Here is a 27,379-nt window from a genome sequence, read left to right as displayed (position 1 = left end):
GCTAACTCACAGGGTGCAGACTCTAGCACCGAGAAGACCTCGCCCTTGGCGCTGGTAAAGGTGACGCCGGGCTTGCCGCCGCATTGCTGGCAGAGCACCGGGGTCTCGCTGGGCCACTCGGCCTTGACCGGAGACTGCACCTCGGGCCTGTCCTCCTTGCGCTCTGCGTCCGGCAGGGCCTCCATCTTCTCCTCCTCTGCGATGGCCACGTTGTCCAGGGTCTTCTTGAGGTTCTCCTGCAGCTTCTTGATGTCGTCCAGGAACTTCTTCTCCCGGGTCGGCTTCTCGGGCTCCGCTGTGGGGGAGGTGGGGGGCCCCGTCAGAAGCTGCTCCACGGTCATGTTCTTCAGGCTCTCCAGGATCTTGATGGCCTCCTTCAGCTCCCGGAAGCTCTTCGGGGGCCCGTCCTTGCCAGCCTTCTCCATCAGCCCAGCCACCGGGGCCGGCATGGCCACGGCCCCCTGAATGGCGGCCGTGGCGGCCTCTTCACTGATCACCACTCCCTTGTCCTCCTCGGGGGCTGCTGGCTGCTCCATGGGTGGAATCGGGGGCTCCTCTATCTTGGGGTGCTCGTCCTCCACCAGCCCATTGTCTGTCTCCCAGCTGTCGCTGTCGTCCTCCCACTCGTCGGAGGACGCCCCACTGGTGCTGCCTTCCACCGAGTCGTAGTCCGACTCCTCGATCTCAGACTCAATGTTGTACAAGTGCTGGAGGCAGACGGGCACGGGCCGCTCAGCACAGCTCAGCCGGGCGCCCGGCCCTTGGAGCCAGGGCCTTGGTGGCCCTGCCGCCCTCTTTCCCCTCTCCTGCAGTGGGTTCTGCAGGCAGCTTCTCTGGGCCAGGCAGCCTTGCCTCTGAGAAGTGGCTTCACCTGCCCCGCCCCAGCAGCAGCACTGGGAGCCCCAGCTGACAGGTCTCTCCCCTACTGTGTGTGCTCAGTTGGCGTCTGCCTCTGGGGCAGACCCAGCCCCACCTCCAGCAGGCTCAGGCCCGAGGCCTCTGTGGGGCTGCAACGGGAGCTGGGGACACGCCAGAGGAGGGGAGGCGGTGGTGGCTGGCCTGGGTCACGTATGTGTGTTCCCACCCCTGGAGGAGGGGCGAGCCCCTCCCTGGCCCTGCCCCATAGGGGCCCCAGGAGAGGGGAGCTGAGGCCTGGGGAAAGCTGGATGCGGAGATGAAGGCACGGCACTGAGAACAACCCGCCGGCCGACCCCGCCGGCCGGCCCCCACTGTCCTGGGGCAGTCTTCCCAGAAGTGGCGCTGGCTCTACTGCCTAAGGGAAGTAACCTGCATTTTCCCAGCATGGTGATGAGAGGGGGTCCTGGCAAATCAGGGAGGTTTGTGAAAACCCACACGCACTGGGCAATATGAGGAGGCTGCACAGTGGGGCAGGACTACGGAGCTCGCCCTCCCTCTCACGCCTTCCCTGAGACCGTCACCCACAAGGCAGCCCTCGCAGGAGACGGAGAGAGCCTGTCGCCTGCTCCCTGGGCTGAGCGGGGAACAGGCTGTGGCTTTCAGCCCGACCACCACCCCGAGCAGTGTGGGCCTCCACAAGGCCATACCTGGGGCAGGATGATGGTCTTGGAGTTGTCAGCCCACACCACCTCCACCTTGCTGCTGACGTCCACGCGGGCCACCTGGCCGACTGATGGCTGCCGGGCAAATGGGACAGGGTCAAGGGCCAAAGCACCTCCAAGCGGGAACGCCGGCAGTGGGTGGCAAGGGCGTGGCCATGAAGACGAGATGAGAGCACCAGCCAGAGGAGGCCACAGTGAGTAACCAAAACTTGGGGCCCTCCTGTTCAAACCCCTCCGACGCACCCTGCCCCCGGGCCACTGAGCACATGATGCCCACTAACTCCTTCCTCCCCACAGCATTCTGTGTCCTTCTCGGGGTGGGGTTCCAGCCTCGGGACTTCTGTGCCTACCCTTCCTCCACTGGAGCCTGCCTGACCCTCCCGCCTGTTCTCCACGGCCAGCTCAGATGCCACCTCCCCAAGCCTGTCCCGTGTCCCTGCACCAGTCAGCATGCCCACAGCGCTCAGGAGGAGAAGGAACAGGGCTTCCCTAGTAACTACAACCAGCGGGACTCGGGGAGCAGCTGCGTCAGTGCAATCTGACCTCAGCAGGCAGGCAGGCAGGTGTGCCCTTGTGCAGGTGGCCAGGCTGAGTGGCAGCTAGGGATGAGGCAGAGGACATGCAGGTCTGGTCTCCTGGAGCCACCTGGTGGCTCCCCCAGGCACTGCAACTGCTCCACAGGGGTGGGGAAGCAGCTGTGGGAACTGCAACTGGGGCGGCACGGACCTCATCCTCCTTGTGAGGAGCTCCATCCTCAGCATTGCCAATGCGGATGACGATGTCCGTGGTGCGGAACCGGAAGTCAGGGTGGTCGGCGATGTCGTAAACGCTCACGTCTTCCTCTTCTCCAATCAACTAGGACACGGGGTGAGTGGCCTTGAGCCCGGGCCCACCCCAGCCCCTGGAGCCCACCCTGAGGGAAGACGCAGCGCCGCACGCTCACCTCCACGTCATCCCCGCTGGGCCTCAGCTTGAACCACTTCACCACGCAGGTGCGGCCCACGTGGTCCCCAGACTGCACCACTCCGTAGACCGCGGGGTCGGGGCAGCTCTGGGCTGGGGAGCAAGAGTGCACAGCTGGCTGAGCAGCCCTGCTGGCGCTACCGGCATCGCCCTCCCCACCCCCACGCGCCAGGCCTCTCGGGGCACAGAGCCCTGGTGTCTGCCGGCCAGGCCGGCAGAGGGCAGGAAAGGCTTCCCCCGTCCTCACGAGCGAGCCGCTTCAAAGGCGAGGCTCCTCCTGACCCTGAGACCTCACGCCCCCTTTCCCAGGCCCCCCCAGGCCCTCAGCAGGGACGGCTTTCTGGAGCCGGCACTACCTCGCTTGTCCACCACGAAGTCTCCGGGGCAGAACTCGTTGTTGTCCAGGTGGTGCACCGGGAAGAGGTCGTTGGAGCGGATGCTGCGCTCCACAGAGCCGTCCTGCCACATCACGTCCGCGGAGGTCATCGTGGTCACCACCTCCACCGCCACCCTGCAGGGCAGAAGCGGTGAGTCAGGCTGTGCAAAGGCCTCCAGGAGGCGAGGGCAGGGCCCCAGCCCTCCACCTGCCCTGCGGGCCCGCTGGCCAGAAACTCTTAGCCCCTGGCAAGAAGGAAGACGAACAGGCCAGTGGGCGCTCACCCACAGTGCTCATGCCCTGAGCCCCCTCTGGGCAATCTGCAGTGAATGGGGTCCCAGAGGCAGACCGGGGGTCCAGGCCACCATCCCATCTCTGCCTCACCCCCAGATCTCTCCTTTCCCCGGGGCAAACCCCAGGCACCTGCATCATCTCAGCTGGGCCCCCCACACTGAGCCTCTACGGGCTGCACATCATGCGCGTGCAAGCTCGAGTGTGCGTGTGCACACGAGTCCAAGCGGGTGATCTCAGGCTGGACACTCGGCCAGTAGGGAGGGTGTCCCCTGGGTGTACCTGTCCCCCGGCTTGAAGTCACGGGTGATTTTATTCTTCTTCCTCTTGTGTTTTCGTTTTAAGTTCTTGATAGACAAGGGGATGCTCTTTTTGCGACTCGTGCCACTGCCGCTCTGGGAGGAAGTGGTGGAGCTGGCAGAGGAGGTGACTGAGCTGGTGTCGTCCGTGTCATCGGCGGCCTCATCATCCGCGTCCTGCTCGGCCGAGTGCAGCCTGTCGTCCCCGCCTTCCTTCAGCAGAAAGGGCGGCAGCTGCTCGCCCACCTCTGGGGCTTCCTCCAGGCCCTCGTCCTGCATGTCCACTGGGCTGGGGGACCCGTCAGGAGTCTCCTCGGGGCTGGCAGTCCCTGTTTCGCTCTTTGCTTTGACGCCCCCTTTCTTGCCTGGGTCCTCCATGGAATGGTCCCTGGAGCACTGGGCATCCGGGGAGCAGGACATGATCCTCACAACCTGCTTCTTCAACAGGCGCTTCACCTGCGAGGGCAGAGCGGGCAGGAGGGAGCTGTGGGGGCAGGGCTCACACGGCCCTGCCCTGGGGGCGTGGGATACGCAGGGAGGCCGGACCCCCGTTGACTCGGTCTGGGGGTGGGCAGCAGCTATACACACCTATGTGGCCTCCAAGGCTTGTCTGGGCTGCCGCCCAAGGCCTGCAGCACAGATTGTCCTTCCTGGCTGCGGACACAGCTCAAGGCCAGTTCCTCAAACGCCCACCGACCCCAGCCCCGAGGACGTACCTTCTTGGCCATGGAGCCCTCCCCCGGGGCGCAGTGTCTGTCTGGACATTCACAGGCAATCTTGGCCAGCTCCACCTTGGCTGGGAAGACAAACAGACAGCGCTCCCCCAGCTGCCGCTGCGCATGATCAAAGCATCCGAGACGCTTCACCCTGCGAGGGGGAGGAGAGGAGGGGGCTGGGCCGGCAGTTCTCAGCCCCCTACACCTGGGACTGTGGCTCTGAGACCTGCTCAGGGCCCGCCCCTGAGGTTACGGACTGGGTGGCAATGCTGGAGCCACTCACCTGCCCAGGTTTTCCTGGGTGATGACAGAGGGTGGGGGGCTGACGCTGTCCGTGCCCCCTGGACAGAAGCTCTTGGTAATCCATGTGACTTTCAGCTCTACGACCTGCACCTGGGGGCAGTGAATGGCACAGGGCCACGTTCAGCAGGCGCCAACTACACTCTCTTCGGCAGCCGCCCAGAGCCCACCTGACCTCTAGGGCAGGAAGCACATCTTCCTAGTGTTACACCAAGTGCAATACCCTGAACAGGACCCACCTACCACTACGGCCCCACCGGGGTCCCTGTTACCTCCTCACGGACAGTCAGGGCCCAGTGGACCTGCTACTCATCACTCCCCAACCTTGCTCAGCCTGGGCTGGCCGAGCTGGGGGACATCTGCCTACTGGTCACTCTGTGACCACAGCCTGGGTTCCCATTATCCTCAAGAACCTTGCAGATAGATAAGAGGGTCCAGGGGCCAGTGAGTGGGGCTTGGCTCTCAGAGCAGGCGAGGACGGGGGGGGGGGGGAGGACAGCAGGGGGCAGCACCTCAGCTCCAGGGCATGGAGGCTGAGGTCCCAGCCCCAACTCCCACCCGGCGCCCAGGCTCACCTCTTCCACCACGACCCGGAACTTGCTCTTGGTGCTGAGCACAGGCTTCACCCCCGACAGCCACTGGACACTGGAGAAGATCTTGGCGGGGCCGATGAGCACCTGGCCCGGGTAGAAGCCGTAGGAATCATCAAAGAAGAGACCCTGCAGGGCGTGAAGCCAGAGGACAGTCCTCGTGAGCAGCGTTCCCGCGGGGGACGGTGTTTCCCTGCCCCACCGCCCTAGTGCCACGTGGCAAGGAAACGCCGCACGTGCCCCAGGCGACAGAGATGTTCAAAGATGAGAGAGAAGTTAACAAAATACGAAGAGAAGTTCTACTGCTTTCTGCCCCTTTCTGGGAATCCACTTGGCCCAGCAGCAGCGTTTCGCCCAGGCTAGCTACAAGCTCAGAGCCCTTTTCCCTGCACGGCCCGGGGGGCCAAGGGACACGACATCCTCCCCACAACGTACTGAGTCGCTGACATGCGGGCAGACGTCGTAGAGCTTGGCGCCATCCTCTGTGTTCATGGAGCACCTGAAACAGGGACACAGGCTTGGTCTCCGCTCAGCCCAGTGGCCGAGCCTCGGGAGGCGCGGCGGCCAGTGTGGGGCTGGTCAGGTTCAAAAGGAGGCACCCAGAGGCAGGAGTGCATCGCACGCCCGACACGGGCACAGCTCCTCCTCTGCCCACAGCACAGCTCTGACCCGGCACAGGTAACTCTCCCCGCGTGAACCAGACCCTGACCGGGGGCTGAGTGCTCAGCTCCATTAAAATGTCTCCACGAAGCTCCAGCTGCCAAGTTATAATGCTTTTCTCCCGGAACCAAGACAAGGCAGAGGCCAGAAACCGAGGACTTCACGCTTTGGCAAGAAGACCCGCCCAGGGTCAGGCCCCACAGGCCCACAGCACCGTGCGCTGTCGCCCCCACTGAAGAGAAGCCTGTGACCACAGGCCCATGACCGCCCCCCCCCCGCCCGTCTGGTGGCAGCCCCGCCCAGGGGGCGGCTCCTCGGCAGCGAGCGTACCTGGCGCCATTGGACAGCTTCAGGATGATCTGGTTCTTCAGGTCGTAGACCTTCCCCAGCCAGCAGTCATAGGCTATGTAGTCGCCGTACATGAAGGGCTGTGACCAGGGCACGGGGCCGTGAGGGGCGGCAGGCGACAGCCGTGTCCGAGGCGCCCCCCGCCCCCGGCCCACCGAGGCGGGGAGCAAGGGTCTAGATAGCTTGGTGCCAGACTGGCTGTACCGAACCTAAGTAACCGCTGCGGCAGGCTGCCCCCGGTTTTTTAAATGGCTATATTGGGGCTGTTTCCAAGCTGGGGCTTTTTATGAGTAAAGTTGAATAAACAATAGAACACTCATAAAAAACAAAACCAAAAACAAATAGTGGCGATAATGGACCAGAAACTAAACATAACAGGAGCTCCCGAGCCCAGAGGGATGTAAAAGGCGGACAAGTAAATGGACAGACAGGTGGCAGTGAGGCTCTTCCACACGGCGGCAGCCCACTCATCGTGACCAGGAGGGAGCAGCAGAGCCACGAAGCTGCCATCCACCAACCGTGGAGCGCTGGTTGGTGGGGCGCTGGCTGACAGGCTGTTGCCATGGCCCTGGCACATCTCCCACCAAACTGAATTATTTGCCATGGGGCACAAGGTGACTTCATGGTGGGAAGATGCAGAAGATGCCAGCGCAACCAGGAATCACAGTGAACGCTGCCTTGGAGCCACCACTGGCCACTGTGGGCCAGAGCAGGACTCAGCCGCACTCCGGGGGCCGTCCCGCCACGGGTGCGGGCCTTAGGCTGGAAGGGGGGCTGCAGACCGCTCCCCAACTAAGGTCCAAGAGGTGGGCGTGTCAGGATGTGGAAGGCAAAGCAAGACTGGGGAACCGGCCCAGAAAAGAGAAGATCAAAGAGCTGACCAGTAAACACAAAGTGTGTTCCTGAAAGAAATTCTGGGTTAGAATGGGGAAAAGAATACTGGTGGGCCCTAGCTGGTGGGGCTCAGGGGATTGAGGGCAAACAAAAGGGTCACTGGTTCAACTCCCAGTCAGGAAACATGCCCAAGTTGCGGGCCAGGTCCCCAGTAGGGGGCAGGTGGACACACTGATGTTTCTCTCCCTTTCTTTCTCCCTCCCTTCCCCTATCTCAAAATAAATATATAAATAATCTTAAATTAAAAAGAAGAAGAAGAAGAACACTGTTGGGCAGTGGAATGGGGGTCATGCAGGACAATGTTCCTGATTTGGGGAAATACACTTTGTAGTATTTAGGCGCCATTGGGCATCATATCTGTAGTTTGTTCTCAAACACCTGAGGGAAAAAGGGATTTGAGGGAAAAAAGACTAAGGAGAGAGGAGAGGCAGGGAGGGGCCAGTCGACAGAGCGAATGGAGTGTGATGCTGACTGCCGAGGGGGCTGGGGTGCAAGAACTTCTCAGTAAGTCTGGAATCACTGAAAAATGAACGACTGAAGAGAAGCTTGCCGAAAAGAGAGAGGAGCGCTGGACCAGAATGCAGAATGGCGGGGGAGAAGCACCGGGCAGCCACCGGTGCCAGAGCCCAGAGGGCAGGTCTGGCCTCCTGTCTCAAGGGCTCACAGACAGAGCGGAGTGGCAGCGGGCCCCAGGGGGGTGGTGGTGGGGGACACAGGACCTTGTGCTCTGCCTCTGAGGCCTCTGACCCAAGAGGGGCTGCACTGAAGTCCCACCAAGGGGCCCAAGCGCAAGGGGCACACGGCGGGGGCAGGGGCTCACCCAGATGTGCTGCAGGTCCTTGCTGTTGACGGGATAGACGATGCAGTTGGTGCCGACGAGCTTGACGGCACAGTCGATGCTGACGTCGATCACGGTGCCGCACTGGCTGTCCTGGGGTTGAGGGGCAGGGGGGCATCCAGGCCTGAGTGAGCCCCTGTGGCTGCCCCTGTGGGAGACCCGGCGCAGCCACTCCCAGGAGCCCCCCACCGGGCCTGGGATGCAGGACTCACCATGGATCGCCTGTGCCGGACCACGTCCCGGGGCACCACGGAGCGGTCCTCCAGTTTTAGCTGGACAAGAAAACACAGGCATGAGAGACTGGCCCCGGGTGTCACCATGGGGTGTGCACAGTTGTCCCAGCTTCCCGGGAGCAAAGACCCACTGGAGCGAGCACACAGATCCTGAGTGTTGGGGTTGGTTTTCACAAACACACACCCACTCGCTGCAGCCAGACTGGGAGACCTCAGAACTCTAAGCTCTAACCCCCCCACCAAAAGCAAGCAAGAGGCCACGGGCGGCAGGCAGAGGCCCCGGCCCTCCACCTCGTTCCTCCCCAGCGGCAGCGGCCAGCTCCCTGCCCCTAGTTAAGGAGTAGTTACATTTACACAGTCCTAAAAAACCACATCCAGCCCTTTGAAGGCAAACCCCAGGCTGATTCGACCCCTGGTAGAAAGGAGTCTGACACCTCTGCTCTGACTGACAGGGGTCATTTTGACCAAACAGTGGCTAAATGACAGATCACAGAAACCATCATTTAAATCGAAGATTTAAGAGCCTGTTCTACAGAGAGCGAAACACTTTGCTGGGAGTGAAATCCTTTTTCTCCTTTGTGCAAGTGGCTGCTCCCGGGCCCTGGGCCGAGGGCCGAGGAGATAGTGGGGCGGAGGAGGGGCGTGACTCCAGGCTGTGCGGGTCACTCCAGTCACCCTGCAGCCAGCTATCACCGACGCCACCTTCCAATCCTGGCTATCTGTCCCGCCAGCCACAGCCTGCTCCTTATCTGCCGGGCTGCGGAGCCCTGCAGGCTGCTGAGTAACTCCGGTCAGCCGGCTTTGGGAGCCTGGCCAACTGCACAGCGAGCACCTGACCCACCCTCCACAAACACCCCGCAGGCCGCCCTCCTCCAAGAGGACAAGAGGACAGCTGGGGCCTCAGGGGGGCGGACCCCCGTCTGTCAGGCACTGGATCCCCCTCCCACAGGCCAGCCAGTCTGCCCTGCTGGCTCCCCCAGCCCAGGGCCACCCCTCTGTAGCTCCTCATCGAGTCACGGACAGGCACCTGCAAGTCCTCAAACCATGGGGGGTGGACGAGCTGTTCCCTCCAACAACATTCTCTCCAGTCTCAAGCCCGGGGCCATGGAAAGGTGACCCCCAGAGCAGGAGACCGGAGACACCGGCTCAAGGTCACTGACATTTTGGCAATGGTGACTGAAACCAACTCCACCAGAACTAGACTGTGCCTTACAAAAACATACAGGGGGAGCACCGGGCCCAGCCACCAACAAGCAGTCCGATTTTCCTACAGGGAACGTAAGCCCGTGACCCAGATGAGACTGAGCCCGGCCATTAGGCATGGGGTTCCTCAAGCCAGACACACAGATGCACCAGCTCTGAAACTGCAGGCCAACTGCACACGTCCACGGGTATAAAATGAGGTGACAGTGGCCACCTTGGGGTGGCGGAGGGGACTAACAAGGCGGCGTGGGGCGCACGGTAAGTGCTCGGCAGGCACTGGCTGTGACGGCTCTGCCAGACACCACGGCCCCGGCGGAGGCTTTGCTGAGTCCCGGGCCTTAGGCTCTGATCAAAGGCCCAGGAGGCTGTGCAGGGCCACGTGGCCCCTGCTGAGGCTGTGGTGGCCCGACAGTGGCACTTTTCCGACAGCGGCACTTTTTAATGCAAAGAACATCCCACCCTGGAATGCCCTGGGCCCTCGTCTCTGGTCGGGGACGGGGCGTTTTCAGTGCCAACCACCCTATCTCTGGCCTCTCTCATTTCAAACTCGGGTCTTTCCAACTCGCCAGAGACGCCAGGAGATACAGCCCCAGGAGATTCAAGGAGAGAGACCATCCTGTGGGGGCGGGGGGGGGGGTGTGCGTCATGCTCGGGGTGAGCCGTGGCAGTCAGCTCAGGGACCCCTGAGAAGGGCCCACGTGGCGCCTGCAGATTGTGTCCCTGCCCGGCGGCTGTGTTTTTCTCCAGGAGAGCCTGCGGGACAGTGGCCTGGGTACGGGCCCTCGGTCGGTGCAGACCCCAGTGGGACATTGCTCCCAGGTGCCGGGGAGATGGAGGCTCCTACTGGGGCTGAGGCAGGAGCAGCATGGCCCCCAGAAGCTGCCAGGCACCGCCACCAGGCCGGGGTGGGTCCTCTCCTGCCTACCTCAGCCACAGCACTCCCGGGACAGGGAGCCCGGTCAGCCGATGCCGGCCTCTCCTGACCTGCGAATGTGTGACTCCCCTGCCCAGCGAAGCCAGTCCCCGGGCCCCTCTAACCTCCCAGGACAAGGGGCGACACTTCTCTAGAGCCCCTGATGCAGCGGGAAGCAGAGTGGGAGTGGCAGGGAGAACAAGGTGCTGGGGTGACCCCTGTCCTGGCAACATTCCCTTCCCTCGGGAATCCCAGAAAGATGAGGAGCAGGTGTCTGGAAGGCCTCCTTCACATCCCCATGCCCCGCCCTGGGCGCTGCCGTTCTCCACAGAGGCTGCCCTCTGCCAGCTGTGTGCCTCTCCCTCAGCAGGCCTCCCTTCCGCTGTCCCGGGCACCCTGCACTGGAAGGGACCACTGTGCTTGTGGGCACCCAGTTCCAGAACCTTCAGCCTCACAGTAGCAGCACCAACAGCGCCGACCACAGCTCCTGGGGGGTGGAGCCAGCCCCAGAGCCCCGCAGTCCAGCCCCAGTCACCCGGCCCAAAGCTGCAGACAGAGGACAGAGGGGAGCACATCTCTGGCGGACCCACGCTCCATTCTGAAAGACAGAGGCCCTCCTGGTTGCCAAAGCAGTGATGCTCTGCTAACTTCTGGGGCCCGGGGAAGGCTGCTGAGGCCTGGGGAAGGCTGCTGAGGCCTGGCTGCCGTGCCAGCAGGGCCCCAGCGCCTGTGGAGGGCTCAGATGGGAGAAGCCCTCCTCCCCTCATCCAGCGGGTACCTAGATCACAAACACCGGACGCCCCAGAGGCTGACGCTAGAGGGCGCTGTACCCGCTCTAGGAAACCGCACTTCCAGAGCACGGCAACCCCAGGACAACAGGCCTGTGTTTCGTTGTTGGCGGCAGGTGCAGCCTGAATGTCTTCTCAAACACAGTGCTACCAGGGTGGGATCTGAGCGGGGACAGATCTCAACTGTCCTCCCTGAATTCCCGAACCTCTGACGTGGTGAGCTATTAGCATTTCTGAGCGAGAGCTGCAGCTACTAGAACTTTCTGAGCATTAAAAAAAAACAACAAAAGATAACACCAAAACAGAAGTGTGTCTCCAAGCGAGAGGTTAAAATGACCGCACATCACTGTGGACACTTGTGACGCGTCTGCTGGAGCCAAGAACCCAATCCTGAGCCCCCACGGCCTCCTCCGGGAGCAGGAGACGGGACGCACCTGCCCTCGTGACAAGGGGTCCCTGCACCTACTTTCCAGAAAGCTCAAGCACCTGAGCCGCGAGGACTGGGACCATGTTCCTGCTCTCCCGAAGCGCACCCCCCCCCCAGCGGGGTGGGGAGGTGAGACTGGCAGACTCAGTCTGGCGGTGCTGAGTGCCCCACAGAGAGCAGTGGCAGGCGGGCATGTGAGAGAGAGAGACTGGCAAAGGGCACGAAGGACTCCCTTTAAAGGGGCCACTCCAAAGGGCAGGGAGGGAGGGAGGGGCCATCCCAGCAGAGGCCCGGAGGACTGCAAAAATGTCCCTGGGATGGAAAAGGGCACACTGAGGCTGATCCATAGGTTGAACTGGGGAAATGATATGAGAAGCTACTTCCAAGTGGATCTGAAGGCCAGATCCTGCAGGACTGGGGGTCCCTAAGGCCTAGCCCACTCAGTGGAATGCAAGCACGTGCCCTAGGGATGGACAGAGGCGGCCTCGGGCCTAGTCACTGGCACCCATGCCCAGAACGCTGACGGGGCGGGGTGCCCCTCGCGAGAGGGGAAGCTGCAGAGGTCGGGTTCGGCAAGGGCACGGGACGGCCACAGAGGCGCCCAAGCCTGTGTGTCAAGGCTGGAAGCCACCAACCGCCGACTGTCACCTCCTGTCAAACTCTGGAGAAGACCAAAACACCCAGAAGATGTGGACGTTCTCCCACAGGGAGAAACCTGCCCAGTCTCTCTGGGGTCAGGGGCGTCACCAATGCCCGGGCTGCACTGACATCCGGGAACAGCCCCAAACAAGAGGCCCAGCAGCGTGCCCGGTTCCCACTGGTGCCCATTAATAAGCCAGTCTCAGGCCGTGAGGACCCATGGCTGCCAGCCCCACCCTGTGCCCTGGTGGAGAATGGGGGACGCCCTACTGTGGCCCCCAGTTAGGGTTTGTACTCAGTAAGGCATTCCCTTCGCTGGACAGAGCCAGGCCCGAGATCTCCAGAAGCCTCTTGATACTCGGCCACAGTCCCCATAGGCCCGCCGGGCGCCACAGCGTGAGGTTATGGAAAAGTCTGGAAGATCCTAGAATGGAACGCCCCCTAGAGCAGTGGTTTTCCAACCACAGGTCGTGGCCCACTAGTGGGCTGTGAGCTCAGTCGAGCGGCGTGGCCAGCACTGGGACATGGAAGGGCACTGTCCAGAGACCATGTCTCCAGCTGCACGTGTGACGTACACACGAAATGCCTACCCTGCAGTGGGTTGCTCCCAAGAGGTCTGAGGCCACTCCCCACCGCTCTGTGCCCTGTGCAGGCTCTACACTGCTCTGGCGGTTACATCAAGGGGAACGACGCCTCTTCTCTGTCATCCGAAGCTGGTCTGGGGCCGAAACGCCAGCAAACACAGACAGACCCGGGACCCGTGTGCCTGCCTGCACACAGACACTGTGGGGCAGGGACAGGACGGGCAGCAAAGGGCCCCGACTGGGGCTGCAGCAGGCCCTCTTCCAGCTCTGTTCTAAGCCTGGTTTCCAGCTCCAACTGGACTGGGAGCCACAACAGGTGGCAGCTGCCCACCTGAGGACCGCGCAGCTCGTCAGCAAACCACAAATGGCTGGGAGCTTCCCACACTCGGGGGACAGGGAGGGCATAAGGAAATGGCTGGGCAGTGTGCAGCAACAGACAGGTGTCGGCGCCCCTGACGAGAAACTCTCAGTCGAGAGCTGCAGAAATTCGACAGCAGCTCTGCTAAAGACTGAGGCCAATCAGCTCAACAGTCTGTGTCTCCTACAAGCTCAGAATGAGGCGGGAAGAGACACACACAGGAATGCACCTTGGCTATAAAACACTCACTTAGAGGACATAGGATGGAACACCTGAAAACACTGACGCACAGGAAATGCAGGCTGAGCTGAGGGGCAGGCACAAACCTGTTTCTGGTTGGCGGGTGAGGAAGGCGGGAAGGGCCCAGCGGCGCAGGACTGCCCACACAGACACCCCCCCCCCCACCCCGCTTCAGGGGAGACCTGGCCAGGCCTCCGTGCTCTCAACCCCCAGGGCTAGCCCAGGGCCTGAGCCCAGCGGCGCTCCCTCCAACTGTACACTGCAGCCCAGCAGCCGGCGAGGCAGCACCACCACACCACTGCCTGGAAGCTGCAGTGCTCAGCTTACAGGAACGGCCTGGAGGCACGGCCTGCCCAAGGGGACAGGAAGGGGACCCAGTCCAACTGCCTGCTAAGTGTGGGGCGGACCGGAGAGCTGTGCCTGGCAGCAGGCCAGCCAGAGCCCGGCAGTGGGGCCAGGTCTCTGCAGACGCTGTGGCGCTTGAGACTCGGGTCTCAGGTGCGTGCGGTGGCCAGAGCGGCACAGAGGGAAAGCCCACCTCCACACCCCTGTCTTGGTAATCCAGCTTAAGAAGGACCAAACAGCCCGGAGACTCCTGGGTTTGACGGGAGGGGACAAATGTGAAGCTTTAGGAGAAGGCATCTGTCCTCAGGAAGTATAACTGAACGGTGGAGAAATGGACAGCACCACTTCATGTCCTGGTCTGGTGGCCGAGGTGCTGTCCCCGAGAGTCAGCAGGGAGCAACCTGACTATCCCGGGGCAGAGAGAGCACATGGCCTCAGGCTGCCTTCCAGACCCTGCCCATCTGATGTCACGCTCGTTCACAGAACAATGCATGGTGGCGATCGCATGGGCAGACCTTCACTGAGGTCCGTCTCCTACAGGAAGGCGATCTACGGGCTCTGCCCCTCACAAGGCTCCCACTCCCCGGGGGGGCGGGGGCATGACTGCCACCGCCCCCACCCACAGAAGAGAGGTGAGTGACCTGTCCACAGCCCTGCCCACGCCGCCCAGCCCTGCGCCCCAGAGCCCCGGCTGTCCCTGCCTGCCACCAGAGCAATCAGCGCCACGCTGGCTCTCAGCGCTGGGCCCTGGCTGCAGCCCTGGCCTCTCCTGGGGCCCCAGCCCAGGCTCACTGTCCCATCCCAGTCCCCAGGATGGAATTCTGGAAAGTCGCATCTGAAGACATTCCCAAAGCGACTGTGAGGCACACCCCCGAGCTCAGGCTGCTCTGACTGGCGTTTCAAAGGCAGCCAGGATGAGAGAGGCACAAGGAGCAAGCCAGGCCCGCGACCGAGACCCCAACACGACGGAAACACAACCTCGCTGACCCGCACCAGCCTCCGCTTGTCCCTCACACCCCTCAGGGACCGATCCAGCAGATGGGCCAAAGGCACCTCCCAGCTTGCTCTTCAGGCCGCAGAGCCTCCGAGGCCCACCCCGCTGCTGCCACCGCCCCCAAGGCTCGCCCGCAGTGGCCTGTCTCAGGCTGAGACACCTTGCCAAGTCGGGACGAACCCACAACAGAGCAGAGCCCCTGGGACAGGGAGGAGGCCGCGCCAACCCCAGAGTGCAGGGAGATGCGGCAGGGGGCATAGTGTGGCCCCGAGGCACATGGGACTGGTCCCGCTGAGGCCAGCATCGCATCACCACTCCCCAGCCACGCCTGCGGAGGGAGTCCCGTCCCCTCCCCCAGGTGTCAGACACTACCTAGGGCAGGCGGCCCTGGCCAGGCCAGCTCCGAAGCTCTCGCCCTGCCACTTCGCCCAGTCTCTACCTGCCCAGTTCCCGCCCCTCCAAGGGGCTACGGGGGCTTTGGAGTGTGATCCCCACAGATCCCCCCAAGCAGCTAGCTGGCCGAAAGGAAAGAGTGACCCTGGTCTACATGGCCTGAGAAAGCCCAGGGATGGGGCACCAGGGCGCAACCTAATCCAGGCCCCCGACACTTCCCTCCGGAGGAACTTCCAGCTCAGCTGGAGAAAACAAGTGCATGCAGCAACATTACCCAGAATGAGAAGGATGCCCAAGTTACCGCACAGGGGCTTCCTGACTCAGGTACTGCCACTAAGAAATCTGGGGGAATTGGAGGGATTTGGGCTACACCAGGAACGCTGCTTCAAGGAAACCCGCAAGAGTCTTCCAGGGTGTAAATAACCACCCTCTTACTCACACGGTCAAAACGCCCCCCTTTAATGAGCACGGACCCCCCCCCAAGATGACGAGGATATAACCAAGAGAGAATCGGAGAGCACGGGACGGGTGCTCGGACGGCTGTGAGGAGTGAGGCTTCAGAGGCCACTGGGCCCCCAGAGCCTCCTCGGGGGAAGGCCGGCTCCCATTTCAGACAGGAAACCGGGTGCAGGGGCAGTCACCGAGCTGGGGTGCCCTGGAGTGAGCTCTGCCAAGGCCCACCCCCATGGCCAGGTTGGCCTCGCCGCCCCACAGGGCCCCGTAGCACCCTGCAGAGTCCCTGGGGTGCTGGGTAGCAGAGGGAACTAGTGACAGATGCCACCCCTTGAGACGGGGCCCTGCCCTCCCAACGACCTATCTGTACATTCGTCACAAACCTGCCTGCCCCCCTTCCTCCGGGCTCCTCTGGGCCCAGGGCCGGGGGCACCTCTCAGCCAGGACTCAGGCTGTCGCAAGCCTGGAGGAAGACACATTTCCTGGGGGTGGGAGACTACGACTTACTGGAACTCCAGGACACCCACTTCTGGACACCACGCCGTAGAACCAGCTGCAAGGAGGTGCTCTGGCTGACCCCACACGGCTGCCTTCGAAGAGCAGCCGGTGGAGACGGCCCGTGACAGCAGAGGGGGTTGGCGGTGGTGGAAAGACTGGGAAGGAAAATGGGAGCAGCCCCGCAGAGAAGGACCAGCGTTTACGGCGACTCCGCACTAGACTCCTCGGATCTCTTTTAAAGCACAGACTCCAGCCCTGGCTGGTGTAGCTCAGTGGATTGAGCACAGGCCTGCGAAACAGAGGATCGTGGTTCGGTTCCCAGTCAGGGCACGCACCTGGGGTGCAGGCTGGTTCCCTGCAGGGGACGCACGAAAAGCAACTGCACATTGATGTTTCTCTCCTTCTCTCCTTCCCCTCTAAAAATAAATAAATAAAATCTTAAAAAAAAAAAAAAAGCACAGACTCCCGGTTTTCATCCCAACCTGCTGAGCAAACCTCTAGATGAAGCCAGCAATGTACTTCTTAATTTTCCCCAGCAAATCTAGTCATTACCCTGGTTAAAACTATTCTACTTCAACTAGTTTACCTTCTAGAACACAACAGAACTCCAACGACTTAAGGGTATTCACTTTTTAATTTTAGGAAATTTTAAAGATTTAATTTTGGGGCTCAAGATGTAAACGCAAAGCGGGTTAAAACAACGAACCAAGGGTGCCCTCACTGGGACCTCACATCCCTGATGCACTCTGTGGCTCATCCTTGAACAGGTGCACAGGCACCAGGCCCCCCAAATGACAGGGCCCCCAACTGTAACCCGCCTCCACCTAGGCGGTCCAGCCCCCAGGCTAGGATGATTCCCAGACCGACACCCAGAACAAAGCCCCAGGTCCCAGGACAGCGTTCAGCGCCCACCGCCTAGGTTCTGCCAGCCGGACTTGCAGGCACCTGGGGCCCAGGTGTACTGCCCCAAAGACAGCCACTCCTGCTCCCCTCTCTTCAGCCGCCCCCCCCTGCAGACCCTCAGGAAAACAGCATGGTCTTAAAACGACATCACCTTCAGTCGGCAAAGCGCTGCCTGTCTCGCCCCCCCCTCCCCCGTCCCCATCCAGCGCATCTGTGGCTCCTTTGGTCCCCGCGCCCATCACCAATGGTCAGTCAATGGCCACGCTCTCTGCAAAGCACGCCCTGCCTTCTGAAGCAGACTACGAAGGAAAGGCACTCACTCAGCACCACTATTTTTAAGGACACAAATGCGGTGGCAAAGGCTGTAGAAATCACACACCAGAGCCCGAATCCTAGGGGCCAGGCTCTCAGTGACCAGCGGCTGGCCTTCCTGTGGGCCTTGTTTTCCTCCGGCCCGGGAGCTCAGGGTGGAGAAGGCTGGGCAGAAGCCCCCACACCACCCGACTGCTGAGCCACCCTGCAGGCAGGAAGGCAGGCAAGGGGACGCCACCCCAGAGGGGCAGGCAGGTGCCACCCTCCGCCTCGGAACGGCCACGTCAGAACAGCGCTAGGTCCCTGCTTTCCTCAATTCTAAAACTCCACCTTGACGAGCGGCTGGGCGGGTGCTGCCAAGGTTTCCTTTTCCCAGAAAAGCAGGGGCTCATGACGGCCCAGGACGCTGAGGAGAGGGAGACACAAGACCCTGAGGCCGGTAACGAGCCAGGGTCTCTTGTCATTGGTGATGACTCTGACAGCCCCCCAAACAGGCCCCACCCCACCCCCTGATGTCATAGCCATAGAGCCCACGGACAGGCCAACACCACAGGGTCAGGGGTCAGCAGACCTGGCCTTCCCGGGGCCAGCGCTCCTCAGTGCCCACCCTGACAGTGATGACACCTTCCTTCCCTCAGCACCCATGTCATGAGAATTAGGTCAGGACGGGATCAGGTAGCCGCCTCCTGAGCAGAGATTTCCAGCAAAATTAAACACATGTGGCGGCCGTCTCTGGGTGAGCTTGTGTTGACTGGCAGGGCAGGAGAGTGAGAGGACCCCCAGTCCACGTGGGGGGGCTCCGCTCGCAGGTTCCCCCGTCCTCCACGGATGAGAGTGAGTCCACCAAGACGTGCTCTGCTTGGGGAGGAAAGGTGGCCGAGCTCTCAAAGGAGAAGGGCCAGGAGCCTGTTCCTCAGTGGGTCCTTATTGGGTTCATTGGCTCAGGAACACGGGTAAAGCTCATCAATCACTGTCCAGCAGTGAGGATCAAACAATAGACAACATTCCGAGAACTCCGAGGGCTTATTCAGAGTCTGGGTCAGAGAGCTAAAGGGCCAGGAAACTTTGGGAAACACTCATTTCCTGCTCAGACCCTTATCAGAAAACTGCGGACATTCCTATCAAAGCAGGTTTCACAGGATTTTATGCATTCTTCCTAAGGCCTGATGCCCCAGGGCACCCGCCCTTTCCAGCACAGGGCTGCACCACCCTCTGTCATTGTTTCAGGCTTAAGTCGGGTGGGGGAAGTAAGGCAGCCAAGAGTTTAGGAGATTTCTAGCAGAGAGAATGAGGACTCAGGCTATGTCAAAGCCGAGGGGCAAGGGTCCATCACCCCCTTTTTCTACAGCCCCCCCAAATCCTTCCCTGAGGGCCCCTTCCTGACCATGCCTGTCTCAGGTCGTCCCTCCCTTGAGGAATCTTATTGGTCACTGGCTAACCAGTCATCCTCCCGGGGCCAAGCAGGGTGAAGTACAGGGGGCAGAGGCAGCGCCCCTGCCAGGGAGATAAGCTTTGTCTCCTTAGTGGCTTGTGGTCCCAAGGTCTCTCACTCAGCCTCAGCCATGGGGGTTTCAGCTCCTGAAACCAGGCAGGGCGGTTCCCAACACGAGTGGAGACAGAGGTGAGGAGGAAATTCCTACAAATGCCTACTGGGGCTATAGGTTTATCTCCAAGAGGCCCTCTGGTCCTCTAGCAGGAAATGGGACACAGCCCAGCCATGACAGTGCCCCACTGTGCACCCAACTGCAGGACAACACTGCAAAACCAAGTCACAGCCTGCCACCAGTTTGTGGCTGACGCTACCGTGTCTACTCCCCCTCCAGAGAAAGACATCACACTCACCCAAGCCACCAGAGCATGGGACACAGCGGGCACAGCTATACTGTGTCCCTCCAAAAGCGGTAGTGACAAGTGCCACCAGGACACATTAACGTGTGACAGTGGATGCATTCAGGTGTCACATCCCTGATTGGGAAGGGCTGGCCACTTTCTGGGCTGCGCTACATCCCTGATGAAATAAACGTCTCAGCTTTCCTTTCTCCCCTTTCTGGCCTGGCTCTATGTCCCTTAACCCATGGGCCCTAGGAGCAGGCGACCTGCACGCTGCACTGAAGGCCCAAGGAACCAGCAGGCGGCACCAGGCTGTACCCAGACCTTCTCAAGGAGCACGACCTGATGAAGACGCTTCAAGGGCTGCGCTACAGCCCTTCCTTCGAGGGCCAGTGGAGCCACTGGAGGGGGCAGGCAGCAACAGTCAGGGGTCTCAGCACCAGGACCCGTGCGGCACTCGGAAAGCAATCGAAGCATTCGCTCCCTTGCCCTCCCCCCTCTCCTCCAACACCCCTCCGATTATTCCGGAGTTTGCCTCCCACATCAGCAGTCTGAACCGTCCGGAAGCAGGTGATGCACAGAAGCTGTAAATGAACACAGGACACGGTGGGACTGAGGGCATCTGACCATCACCAGGCTGTTCCCAGGCCTGAGGCTCCAGTCCTGTCTCTGGTCTACCATACGTTGGGCAGGGACACAGTCTGCCCTATAGAAAATCTGGGTTGGTTTTTTTTTTTTTAGATTTTATTTATTTTTAGAGAGAGGGGAAGGAAAGAAGAGAAACATCGACTGGGTGCCTGAAACGTCACTCAAGAACGCCAACTGTGGACCTAGCACGCAACCTGGGTCTGTGCCTGACTGGGAACTGAACTGGTGACCTTTTGGTTTGCAGAACAATGCCCAATCCACTGAGCAACACCAGCCAGGGGAAAGGTCTGGGCTTGGACCTTATTATACGCTGCTCACTTGATCAAGTGCTGACCATCCACCCATCCAGTCACTGCACAAACTAAATACCTACAAGGATGGTGGACGCTGTGCCGGATGCTAAGGAAACATCAGCACATGGGCTGAGCCTGTGCAGAGCCAAGGGAAGGGCAGGGAGGGCAGGGAGGGCGGGGACGGCGGGGAGGACAGGCAGTTTGACAGGCAGCTATGCACTGATGCGTGTGCACCGGGCCACCTCGGAACAGTCACGGCTCCGCATCTGCCCCAGACAACTGCGCCCGAGTCTTTGCTCAGGCGTGTCCTCCTCAGAAAGGCCTGCTCCGACCACCCACGCAGAATCACTCAGCCTCATTCTCCGCCCCCCGTCTCTTCTCCATAGGACCCACCACCCCTTGTATCCATGTTTGTCTGTGTGTGAAGCCCACCAGGGCAGGTGACTGCCGTGAGGATGCTGAATGAATCTTCCTGCCCGTGACCATAAGTTAAAGTAGGGGCAGCCGGGCAGGGGGAGTAACCGGGGTCGGGCGCCACCCTCCAGGGTGGGCTTCCCAAGGACAGGTCTGCACAGCAGCACAAGCCCACAGGAAGCAGGTCCTCCGTTGTCCCTCCTGGGTCATCCCTGCGCTGTCCAGCAGGGGAGCTCGTGGAACGCGGCCGAGGCTGAATGGGGTACGCTAGAGCAGGGCTCCGAAGGCTGAGGAGGAAGGCACGAACTACCGCGAAGATGTTTTCTGTGTCTGTTACAGGTTGCGATGATATTGTGGGTCTCTGCTGGCTTCAATAAAATGGACTAAAATAAACTTCACCAGTTCCGTTTTACTTTTTTTTTAACGTAGCCACTAAAAAAAATATTAAATTACATGTGGCTCATACCGTATTTCTATGGAACAGTGTAGGTTTAAACCTGTAAATCTAAAAAACACAAGAAATGGAGGAGCACCAAAAGGTTTAACAACACGAAGTAACAGTCCCTGTCTTACGCTCCCAAAAGAGCTCCCTCCAGGCAGCCAAGTTCTAATTTCTCAGTAGTCCGAACATTCCTCCCGCGACATGTAAACACGATGCTCTCGCCTGGCATCCCCAACCAGTGCCGAGGCCACTCCCATCGCCCTGTGGTCTCTCGGCCGCCCTGACAGCCCCTGACCGCAAGCCCACCCTTCGACACCCCACCGCCGAGCCTGGAGCCACAGAAAGGCCCTGTTGCGGAGCGGGCACAGCTCACAAGGGAACCCCCCCTGTGACTGCGTACACTCTGCGCACGCTCTGCGCACGCTCTGCGCACGCTCTGCGCACACAGCGAGAGCCCTGTCCAGTGCCAGTCCCTAACTTTTCCTGATGTGGTCCAAGGACCCCCATGCGTTTCCCGGGCTTTGTCCCGTTCCCGAGGCTCTCCTCCGCGGAAACCGCCCACCCAGTGTGCACTCCCCTGTGCGGCCTGCCGTGTGGAAGCTCGGTTTCGGGGCCTCAGCAAACTCCCTTGTCCCAGTGAAGCCCACCTCCCACCAGCTTCTGGTTCAAGGGCCGGAGGAAGGCGGTTTTCATAGTCCCCAACGCCTGGAAAGAACCGCTTCTCAGGCAGCTGGGCCAAATACGGAATCCCCTCCAGGGCTCCTGGGCAGCCTCCGATGGACGGTCACTGCTGATACCAACCGACACCGCGTGGACTAGTTCAAGTTCCTTCAGAGCTTTCCGCCGTCCACACGTTCTCTTTGTTCTTTTTCCCAGAGTGGTGACCTCGGTTCTGCGATCTGCACACTTCCCCTCTGCTGGTCTGAAAGCCCCCAACCCTTCCTACCGTCTTTGTGGTTCCCCGCACACTTCTAACACGTCTGCCTGATCGAAGTCCGAAGCAGATCAAGACCCGTCCCCCCCCCCCAATTCAGCCCTCCTGGAACGCGCTCATTCAATCGTCCCGTCCCTCACGCCCACACTTTGTCTGTATTTTTGTTCTTAATTCTCCTCGAGTGAGTGACAGCCACGGTTTCACAAGCCAACACACGATTCTGATGTCTTCTACACCACTCCTCCTCCTCCCTGTCCTTTCTCCTGGGCTTAGCGTCCTTCTGGAAGTATGTTTCTGCAGCTTCCTGTGAATCTATAATTATTTCGATCACTTTATAGATTTTATAATCTCTCCCATTATCTGAAGTCTTTAAATGCTGGCAATCCTGTTTGCTGTGACAGCTGGCTGACTCTTGCTCATAATTTCTGCGTGTCTAGCAGTTTCCCAGCACGAGCCCGTCACCTGGGGCGATCTCAGGAACCCAGTGAAAGGGCAGCCTGGCTGCGCCCGCTGTGGGGTGTTTGGCGCCCGCCTTGGGAGTCCGACCTGTGTGGGAATCCAGGCACAGACCTCGGATGCGGGTGTGACAGGAGACCCCGCGTACCTCGGCCAGTGGGGCCCTGAACCTTCCCTTGCCCCCCTCTGGCCCCACAGAGGAGACATGCCCGAATCCCTTTGGTCAGGAAAGAGCCCTCTGAGGGGCTCTGTATTTCAATCTGTACTGTACACGTTCACGAAAACCCACGCCTCTACTGCTGTGGGGCCCAATAAACACCCCCAGGGCTGCCACACCAGTGGGGCAATTCTGCTCTGGCTGTAAATCCCTTGTGTTTTGTTTCTCACTATCCCTTTACTCTCCTACGAGTGCAGCCATGCAAAGCCGTGTCGCAGGTCACTCAGCAACTCCGAGTGGTCGCCGCAGCAGCAGTCCGCGCGTGCTCAGTCCCCCACATCAGACTGGAAACCCACCCCACCGCCTCTGGCTTCCCGGGAGGTGGGCAAGTCCCAGCACCTTCGCCTGGTCCCTCCATGCATGATCTGTCCCCGCTTTGGCAGCATCGTCCCCAGGGTTCTGGAATCACGCAAGGTGCCAGTCAGGGCTTTTCCGTTCCCCTCCTGAAACCCCGTGGCCGTCGCTTCTGGAAACACCCCGGACTTCTGTGACTCCCCCTTTCTCTCTTTAGAGACCGCCTACATGTTTTTACCCTCTTTCCTTGGGGTCTTTTTTGTCAACTTTCCTTCCCTCCCGAGTATTACGCTACTTTCCCATAATTCTTTTTTTTAAAGATTTTTTAAAAATTTGAGTCCCCTGCTGGGAACTGGCCTGCAACCCAGGCATGTGCCCTGACTGGGAATCGAACCACGATCGTCTAGTTCGCAGGCCCGAGCTCAGTCCACTGAGCTACACCAGCCAGGGCCCATAATTCTTTCTTGTTCTCATCTCTAGAGCATCCTGTCTCATTCCATTGACAAAACATCAGCCCTCACTCCTGTGAGCACATTCGCTCTGTGTGTGGAGGTCTCTTCTGGGTCGGTGCCGCTCTGTCTCCCCTGATGCGCCTCCCCCTTCGCTGGTGCCAGCCTCCGCCCTTCGCTCACGCAGGGGGTCTTCTGAGTATGTCCGGTGATCCCTGGCTCTCCGCGCCCACCAGAAAGTGAGCCTCCTCTGCGGTGAAGGAACAGATCTGCGCCTCGTCACCGTGGTGGGCACAGGAAACGACCGACAGAGCAGCATCTCGCCGCTGTCCAAGGAGGAAGCGCTGCAGTCTGGACTGTGCGCAAGCACGCGGGGAACAACAGGCGGGCGGTCTCCGCCCACGACGGCCTCACCTGGAACCCGCGTGCTGGGGGTCACATGACTGCAAAGTATGAGACGGCTTGCCCCACTGTCCACAACAGCCAGGTAGCAGCCCTGGACGTACAATGAAAACTCTGTCCCTGGAAAGACGTAGAACTTCAGGCCTTTCGGTTTCTGAGGGTCTCAGATCCCCCACATTCAAACAGAAAGGAGGATGAATGCTTGGCACAGACCCCACGGCACGGAGAGGGCGCCCGCTGGACAAGGTGGCGCCCACCTGCCAGACTCTGCAGAACAGAGAGAAGGTGCAGCAAGCGCAGGTCCAAGAGGCAGCCGACGAGCAACCCAATCGGAAAGCAAGGACCGGTGCAAAGAGACACTTCCCAAAGGAGACCCGCAGGTGGCTAGCAAGCTCGTGACAAAGGCGCCCGACACCCTCGGTCACTGGGAAAGCGCCACCACGCTGCGCCGCCGCCTCACACCCACGGGATGACACCCACCAGTGTTGGCAAGGCCGTGGAGAAACAGCGACCCTCCTGCGTCGCGGGCGGGAGCGTAGAACAGTGGGGCCACCCTGGGAAACTGCAGGCCAGCTGCTCAGAAGGTTAAACGCAGAGTCACCACACTGCCCAGCCACGTCCGCTGCTGTGAGTGACGCCCAGGAGACTGGAAATACGCGTCCACACAGAAGCCTACACGCTCAGTGAGAGGACCCAGGCACCGACGGCCACCCGGGCCACCCAGGCCACCCAGGCCCACACACATGAAAAGCAGAGACAAGCCCACGGGGACAAGCAGTGGTCAGAGGGCCCGAGGGTGGGGAAGTGCGGGGGGACTGCTAAGGGGGCAGGGCCCTCCGGGGTGACGAAACGTTCTAAATCTAGACGGCGGCGATGGGTGCACGAATCTCTGAGTGCACACTGACAACCACTTTGACTGGACACTTTAAAAGGGAGAACTTTATGGTATCTCAATAAAGCTGTTTTGCTTTTTTTTAAAGGCAAGTCAGGACTGCCTGGTCTATGGTGTTGAGTAGGGAGTTTTCTTAGCTGTATCCCCTGAACATGCCCACGGACATGGACATGGACACGGACACGGACACAGACACTAACACAGACACGGACACAGACACGGAGACCAAGATGAGGTTTAAGGTTGGCCTCATGGGGCAGACAAGCTAGTCAGCAGCATCTCCCCCGACACCGGGGTCACACGTACGTACTGTGCGGGCTCCCAGAGGGGACGGGAAACCGCAGCAGAGCTCACTCCCTTCCAGTCGGCTCTAACTGCTGGCCAGCGCCGCGCAGAGCGCTGGTCAAGGTGATCCCAACCTGCTCTCAACGACTGCCCAGTAGTCGGCCTGCACGTCCAGTTGTGGACATGGGGCCATCGCAGGGTGTTACGCTGCCTCCACGCCTTGTGCCCAAGCCACCTCCTGCCTCCCTACTCACTCACGCACTGCCCCCAGGCCAGCCCTCTGCTGGGGAGCGAGTGCCATGCCCGGAGCTGAAGGCACGAGAAGGCCTTATTCTTGGCGAAAGCAGAAAGTGGCCCAGGCAGCACCCCCGAGTCCCAGCCCCCTGGAAGCTGCCAACAAGCTGGAGCCTCCCGCTGAAGTCACACTCGAGTCTTGCCCCGGGGCTGGGGACGCAGGCCTCCTGAGGGTGTGAATGGGTGCCACTGCGGGGCAGGGGGCCTCTGGTAAAATGAATCAAATCTTAAAAATGGATTCTTAATCCTTGACCCAAGTATTCCACTTAGGAATCTATCCTAAGAAACTTAAACACAGAGACAAAGACATTAAAAGTATCAAGTATAAGATATTATTTACATCACTTAAAACTGGAAACAATGTAACCGGTGGGCCCGCTGCAGAGGCAGCGCTGCAGCTACCTAGCCCGCGCTCGGCTGTGCTCTGGGCTCCGAAGCCCGGCTGGCTGCCCCTCGCCCGCTGGGTGGCCCTGGGCGAGGAGGCACAGGCCTCCCTGGGGTTTCAGTCTCTCCCTCTCTAAAAGGGGGCGCCGGCCACTGCAGGGAAGGAGTAAGGTGCCAGGTAAAGAGTGTTTCCCGAGAACCCACTGACACTGGCGGGATAAAAGACAGCCACCCCGACCAGCCGCCCTCCTCGTGGACCAGCCGCCTCACACTCTCACTAACGACCCCATATGCACCCCACAAAGGCACGAGACCCCACGCAGCACCTCGGCAATGCCTGGGCAGGAACACTGGCCACTGGCCACTGGCCGGGGGGGGGGGGAGGCCTGTCCAGCATGAACCCCAGGACCTGAGAGTGCAGCCTGGGGCTGGCTGGGGCCGGTTTCCCTCCTCCTCCCCCTGCCATGGCCCGTATCTGACAATTTCTGGCAGTTAGGTACTTACAGTTTAAGAGGGAGAGACAAAAAGCTGAACCAATGGACATCAGCAGGGTTTGAGAAGGCCCTACACACCAGTCTAGTTCAAAGGGCAGCCCGGCCAGGAGAACCAGTGCCCTCCTGGGCCCACCCCAGCCCGACAGCTTCCGAAGAACCAGCGGGAACAAGAGCCCCCGGTGAGCCCACACACGGCCGCCCGTAAGGCAGGCTGGTCCAGATTTTATTTCTCCAGCCACACTCCCCCGCCCCCCACACAGGGTCGGTTATACCCATTTTAGTAGTTGGTGCCCACCTTCTTCAAGCCACCGCCTGGCAGTAACCACGACCCCGGGCTGCGCCCTCTAGACTCGTCCCGAGCGCCGTGGCAGGCGGAGCACAAAGCCCGGGCAGGGCTCCGGTTCACCAGCATGGAGCTGGCGTCCTTTCCCCAACAGAGGTACCTCGCACCGAAACACTCGCCCCTCCCCTGTGTGTGTATGTGGGGGGGGGCGAGTGCGGACCACCACTCAGGAAACTCCCACGTGTATCTGCCTGGGGCTTCCAGCTGCTCCTCCCGGCAGCCCAGCTCCCCGCAGGACGAACGGAGGCGCGGAGAGGACGCGCTCCCACCCGGTTTTGAAGCCACTACAGGCACGAGAACTCCGGTGGCTTCTGCGTGTTAAACTGGTGCTTCTCCCAGGTCCCTCAGAGCCACTGTGCCAAGACCTCAAAGGCAAGCTGGGTGGTGACAACTGGGGAGACTCTTCTTTCAAGATTTTATTTATCTTTGGAGGGGAAGAGAAGGAGAGAGGGAGAGAAATATCAATGTGTGGTTGCCTCTCATGCGTCCCCTGCTGGGAACTGGCCTGCAACCCAGGCATGTGCCCTGATTGGGAATCGAACCACAATCCTCTGGTTCACAGGCCCGCGCTCAATCCACTGAGCTACACCAGCCGGGGGGAGACTTTTCATTGGCTTCCCAAGACCCGGCCTCTCAGTTCTCATACCAGCTATGCTCCTGGGGAGCTGTGGCCAGGAGTGCATCTCGGTTTCCACTGGATTTTACCACTAGCGGCACTTGTATTTGGACCACAGGGGGCGCTGTGCTTGCCCGAGGCCGGGGGCGGTTCCCAAGGGAAGTGGCTAAAGCAGCAAACTATGACATAGGGCATTTTGATGAGTGGGCTTTTCCTAGTATTAGGATGCCCACAGGGCCTGCGCCTGGAGCAATTATTCACGGTGCTCTCAAAAGAGCCAGCTTGGGCAGTAAATTACATGGTCAAGCCACTAGGTCCCTACAGGGGAATGTCAGCTGGCAAGGGGCCCACACAGTTCCAGCAGAGACCGCAAGGCCTCGGGGAAAGGCTAAGGGCACCTCGTGGGCAAGCAGGAGGGCCAGGTCCCTCACTCCAGTGCTCCTGTGACTACGCCCACGCAGGCCACGCAGAGCAGAAGCTTTTACAAGAACTCTGTCTCCAAGAAGCTTTAATCCAGAGAGAATCCAAGAGCGTTGTCTCTGTGCTGTTGGGTG

The 27,379-nt window shown here is 60.5% G+C and overlaps 1 protein-coding gene across 1 annotated transcript in view; it reads right to left on the bottom strand.

Annotated features, from left to right (window-relative positions):
• The window catches only part of UBE2O (ubiquitin conjugating enzyme E2 O), a 41,417-nt gene that overhangs the window by 3,037 nt on the left and 11,001 nt on the right, over positions 1-27,379 (bottom strand). The window contains exons 2-14 of the mRNA XM_037064959.1: positions 8,068-8,127; positions 7,838-7,948; positions 6,106-6,203; positions 5,551-5,614; positions 5,101-5,244; positions 4,509-4,618; positions 4,226-4,376; positions 3,493-3,965; positions 2,900-3,054; positions 2,524-2,636; positions 2,307-2,435; positions 1,566-1,655; positions 11-707 (exon numbers count right to left, since the gene is read on the bottom strand). Of these exons, the coding sequence (XP_036920854.1) occupies positions 11-707; positions 1,566-1,655; positions 2,307-2,435; positions 2,524-2,636; positions 2,900-3,054; positions 3,493-3,965; positions 4,226-4,376; positions 4,509-4,618; positions 5,101-5,244; positions 5,551-5,614; positions 6,106-6,203; positions 7,838-7,948; positions 8,068-8,127 (2,395 nt within the window). The remainder of the gene's footprint in view (positions 1-10; positions 708-1,565; positions 1,656-2,306; positions 2,436-2,523; positions 2,637-2,899; positions 3,055-3,492; positions 3,966-4,225; positions 4,377-4,508; positions 4,619-5,100; positions 5,245-5,550; positions 5,615-6,105; positions 6,204-7,837; positions 7,949-8,067; positions 8,128-27,379) is intronic.

This window comes from Sturnira hondurensis, unplaced genomic scaffold, assembly GCF_014824575.4.
Source record: "Sturnira hondurensis isolate 20B ecotype Veracruz unplaced genomic scaffold, ASM1482457v3 Scaffold0001221, whole genome shotgun sequence".
NCBI lineage: Eukaryota > Metazoa > Chordata > Mammalia > Chiroptera > Phyllostomidae > Sturnira > Sturnira hondurensis.
Note: the sequence above shows the minus strand (reverse complement) of the source record. Positions and strands in the feature narration are given on the sequence as shown.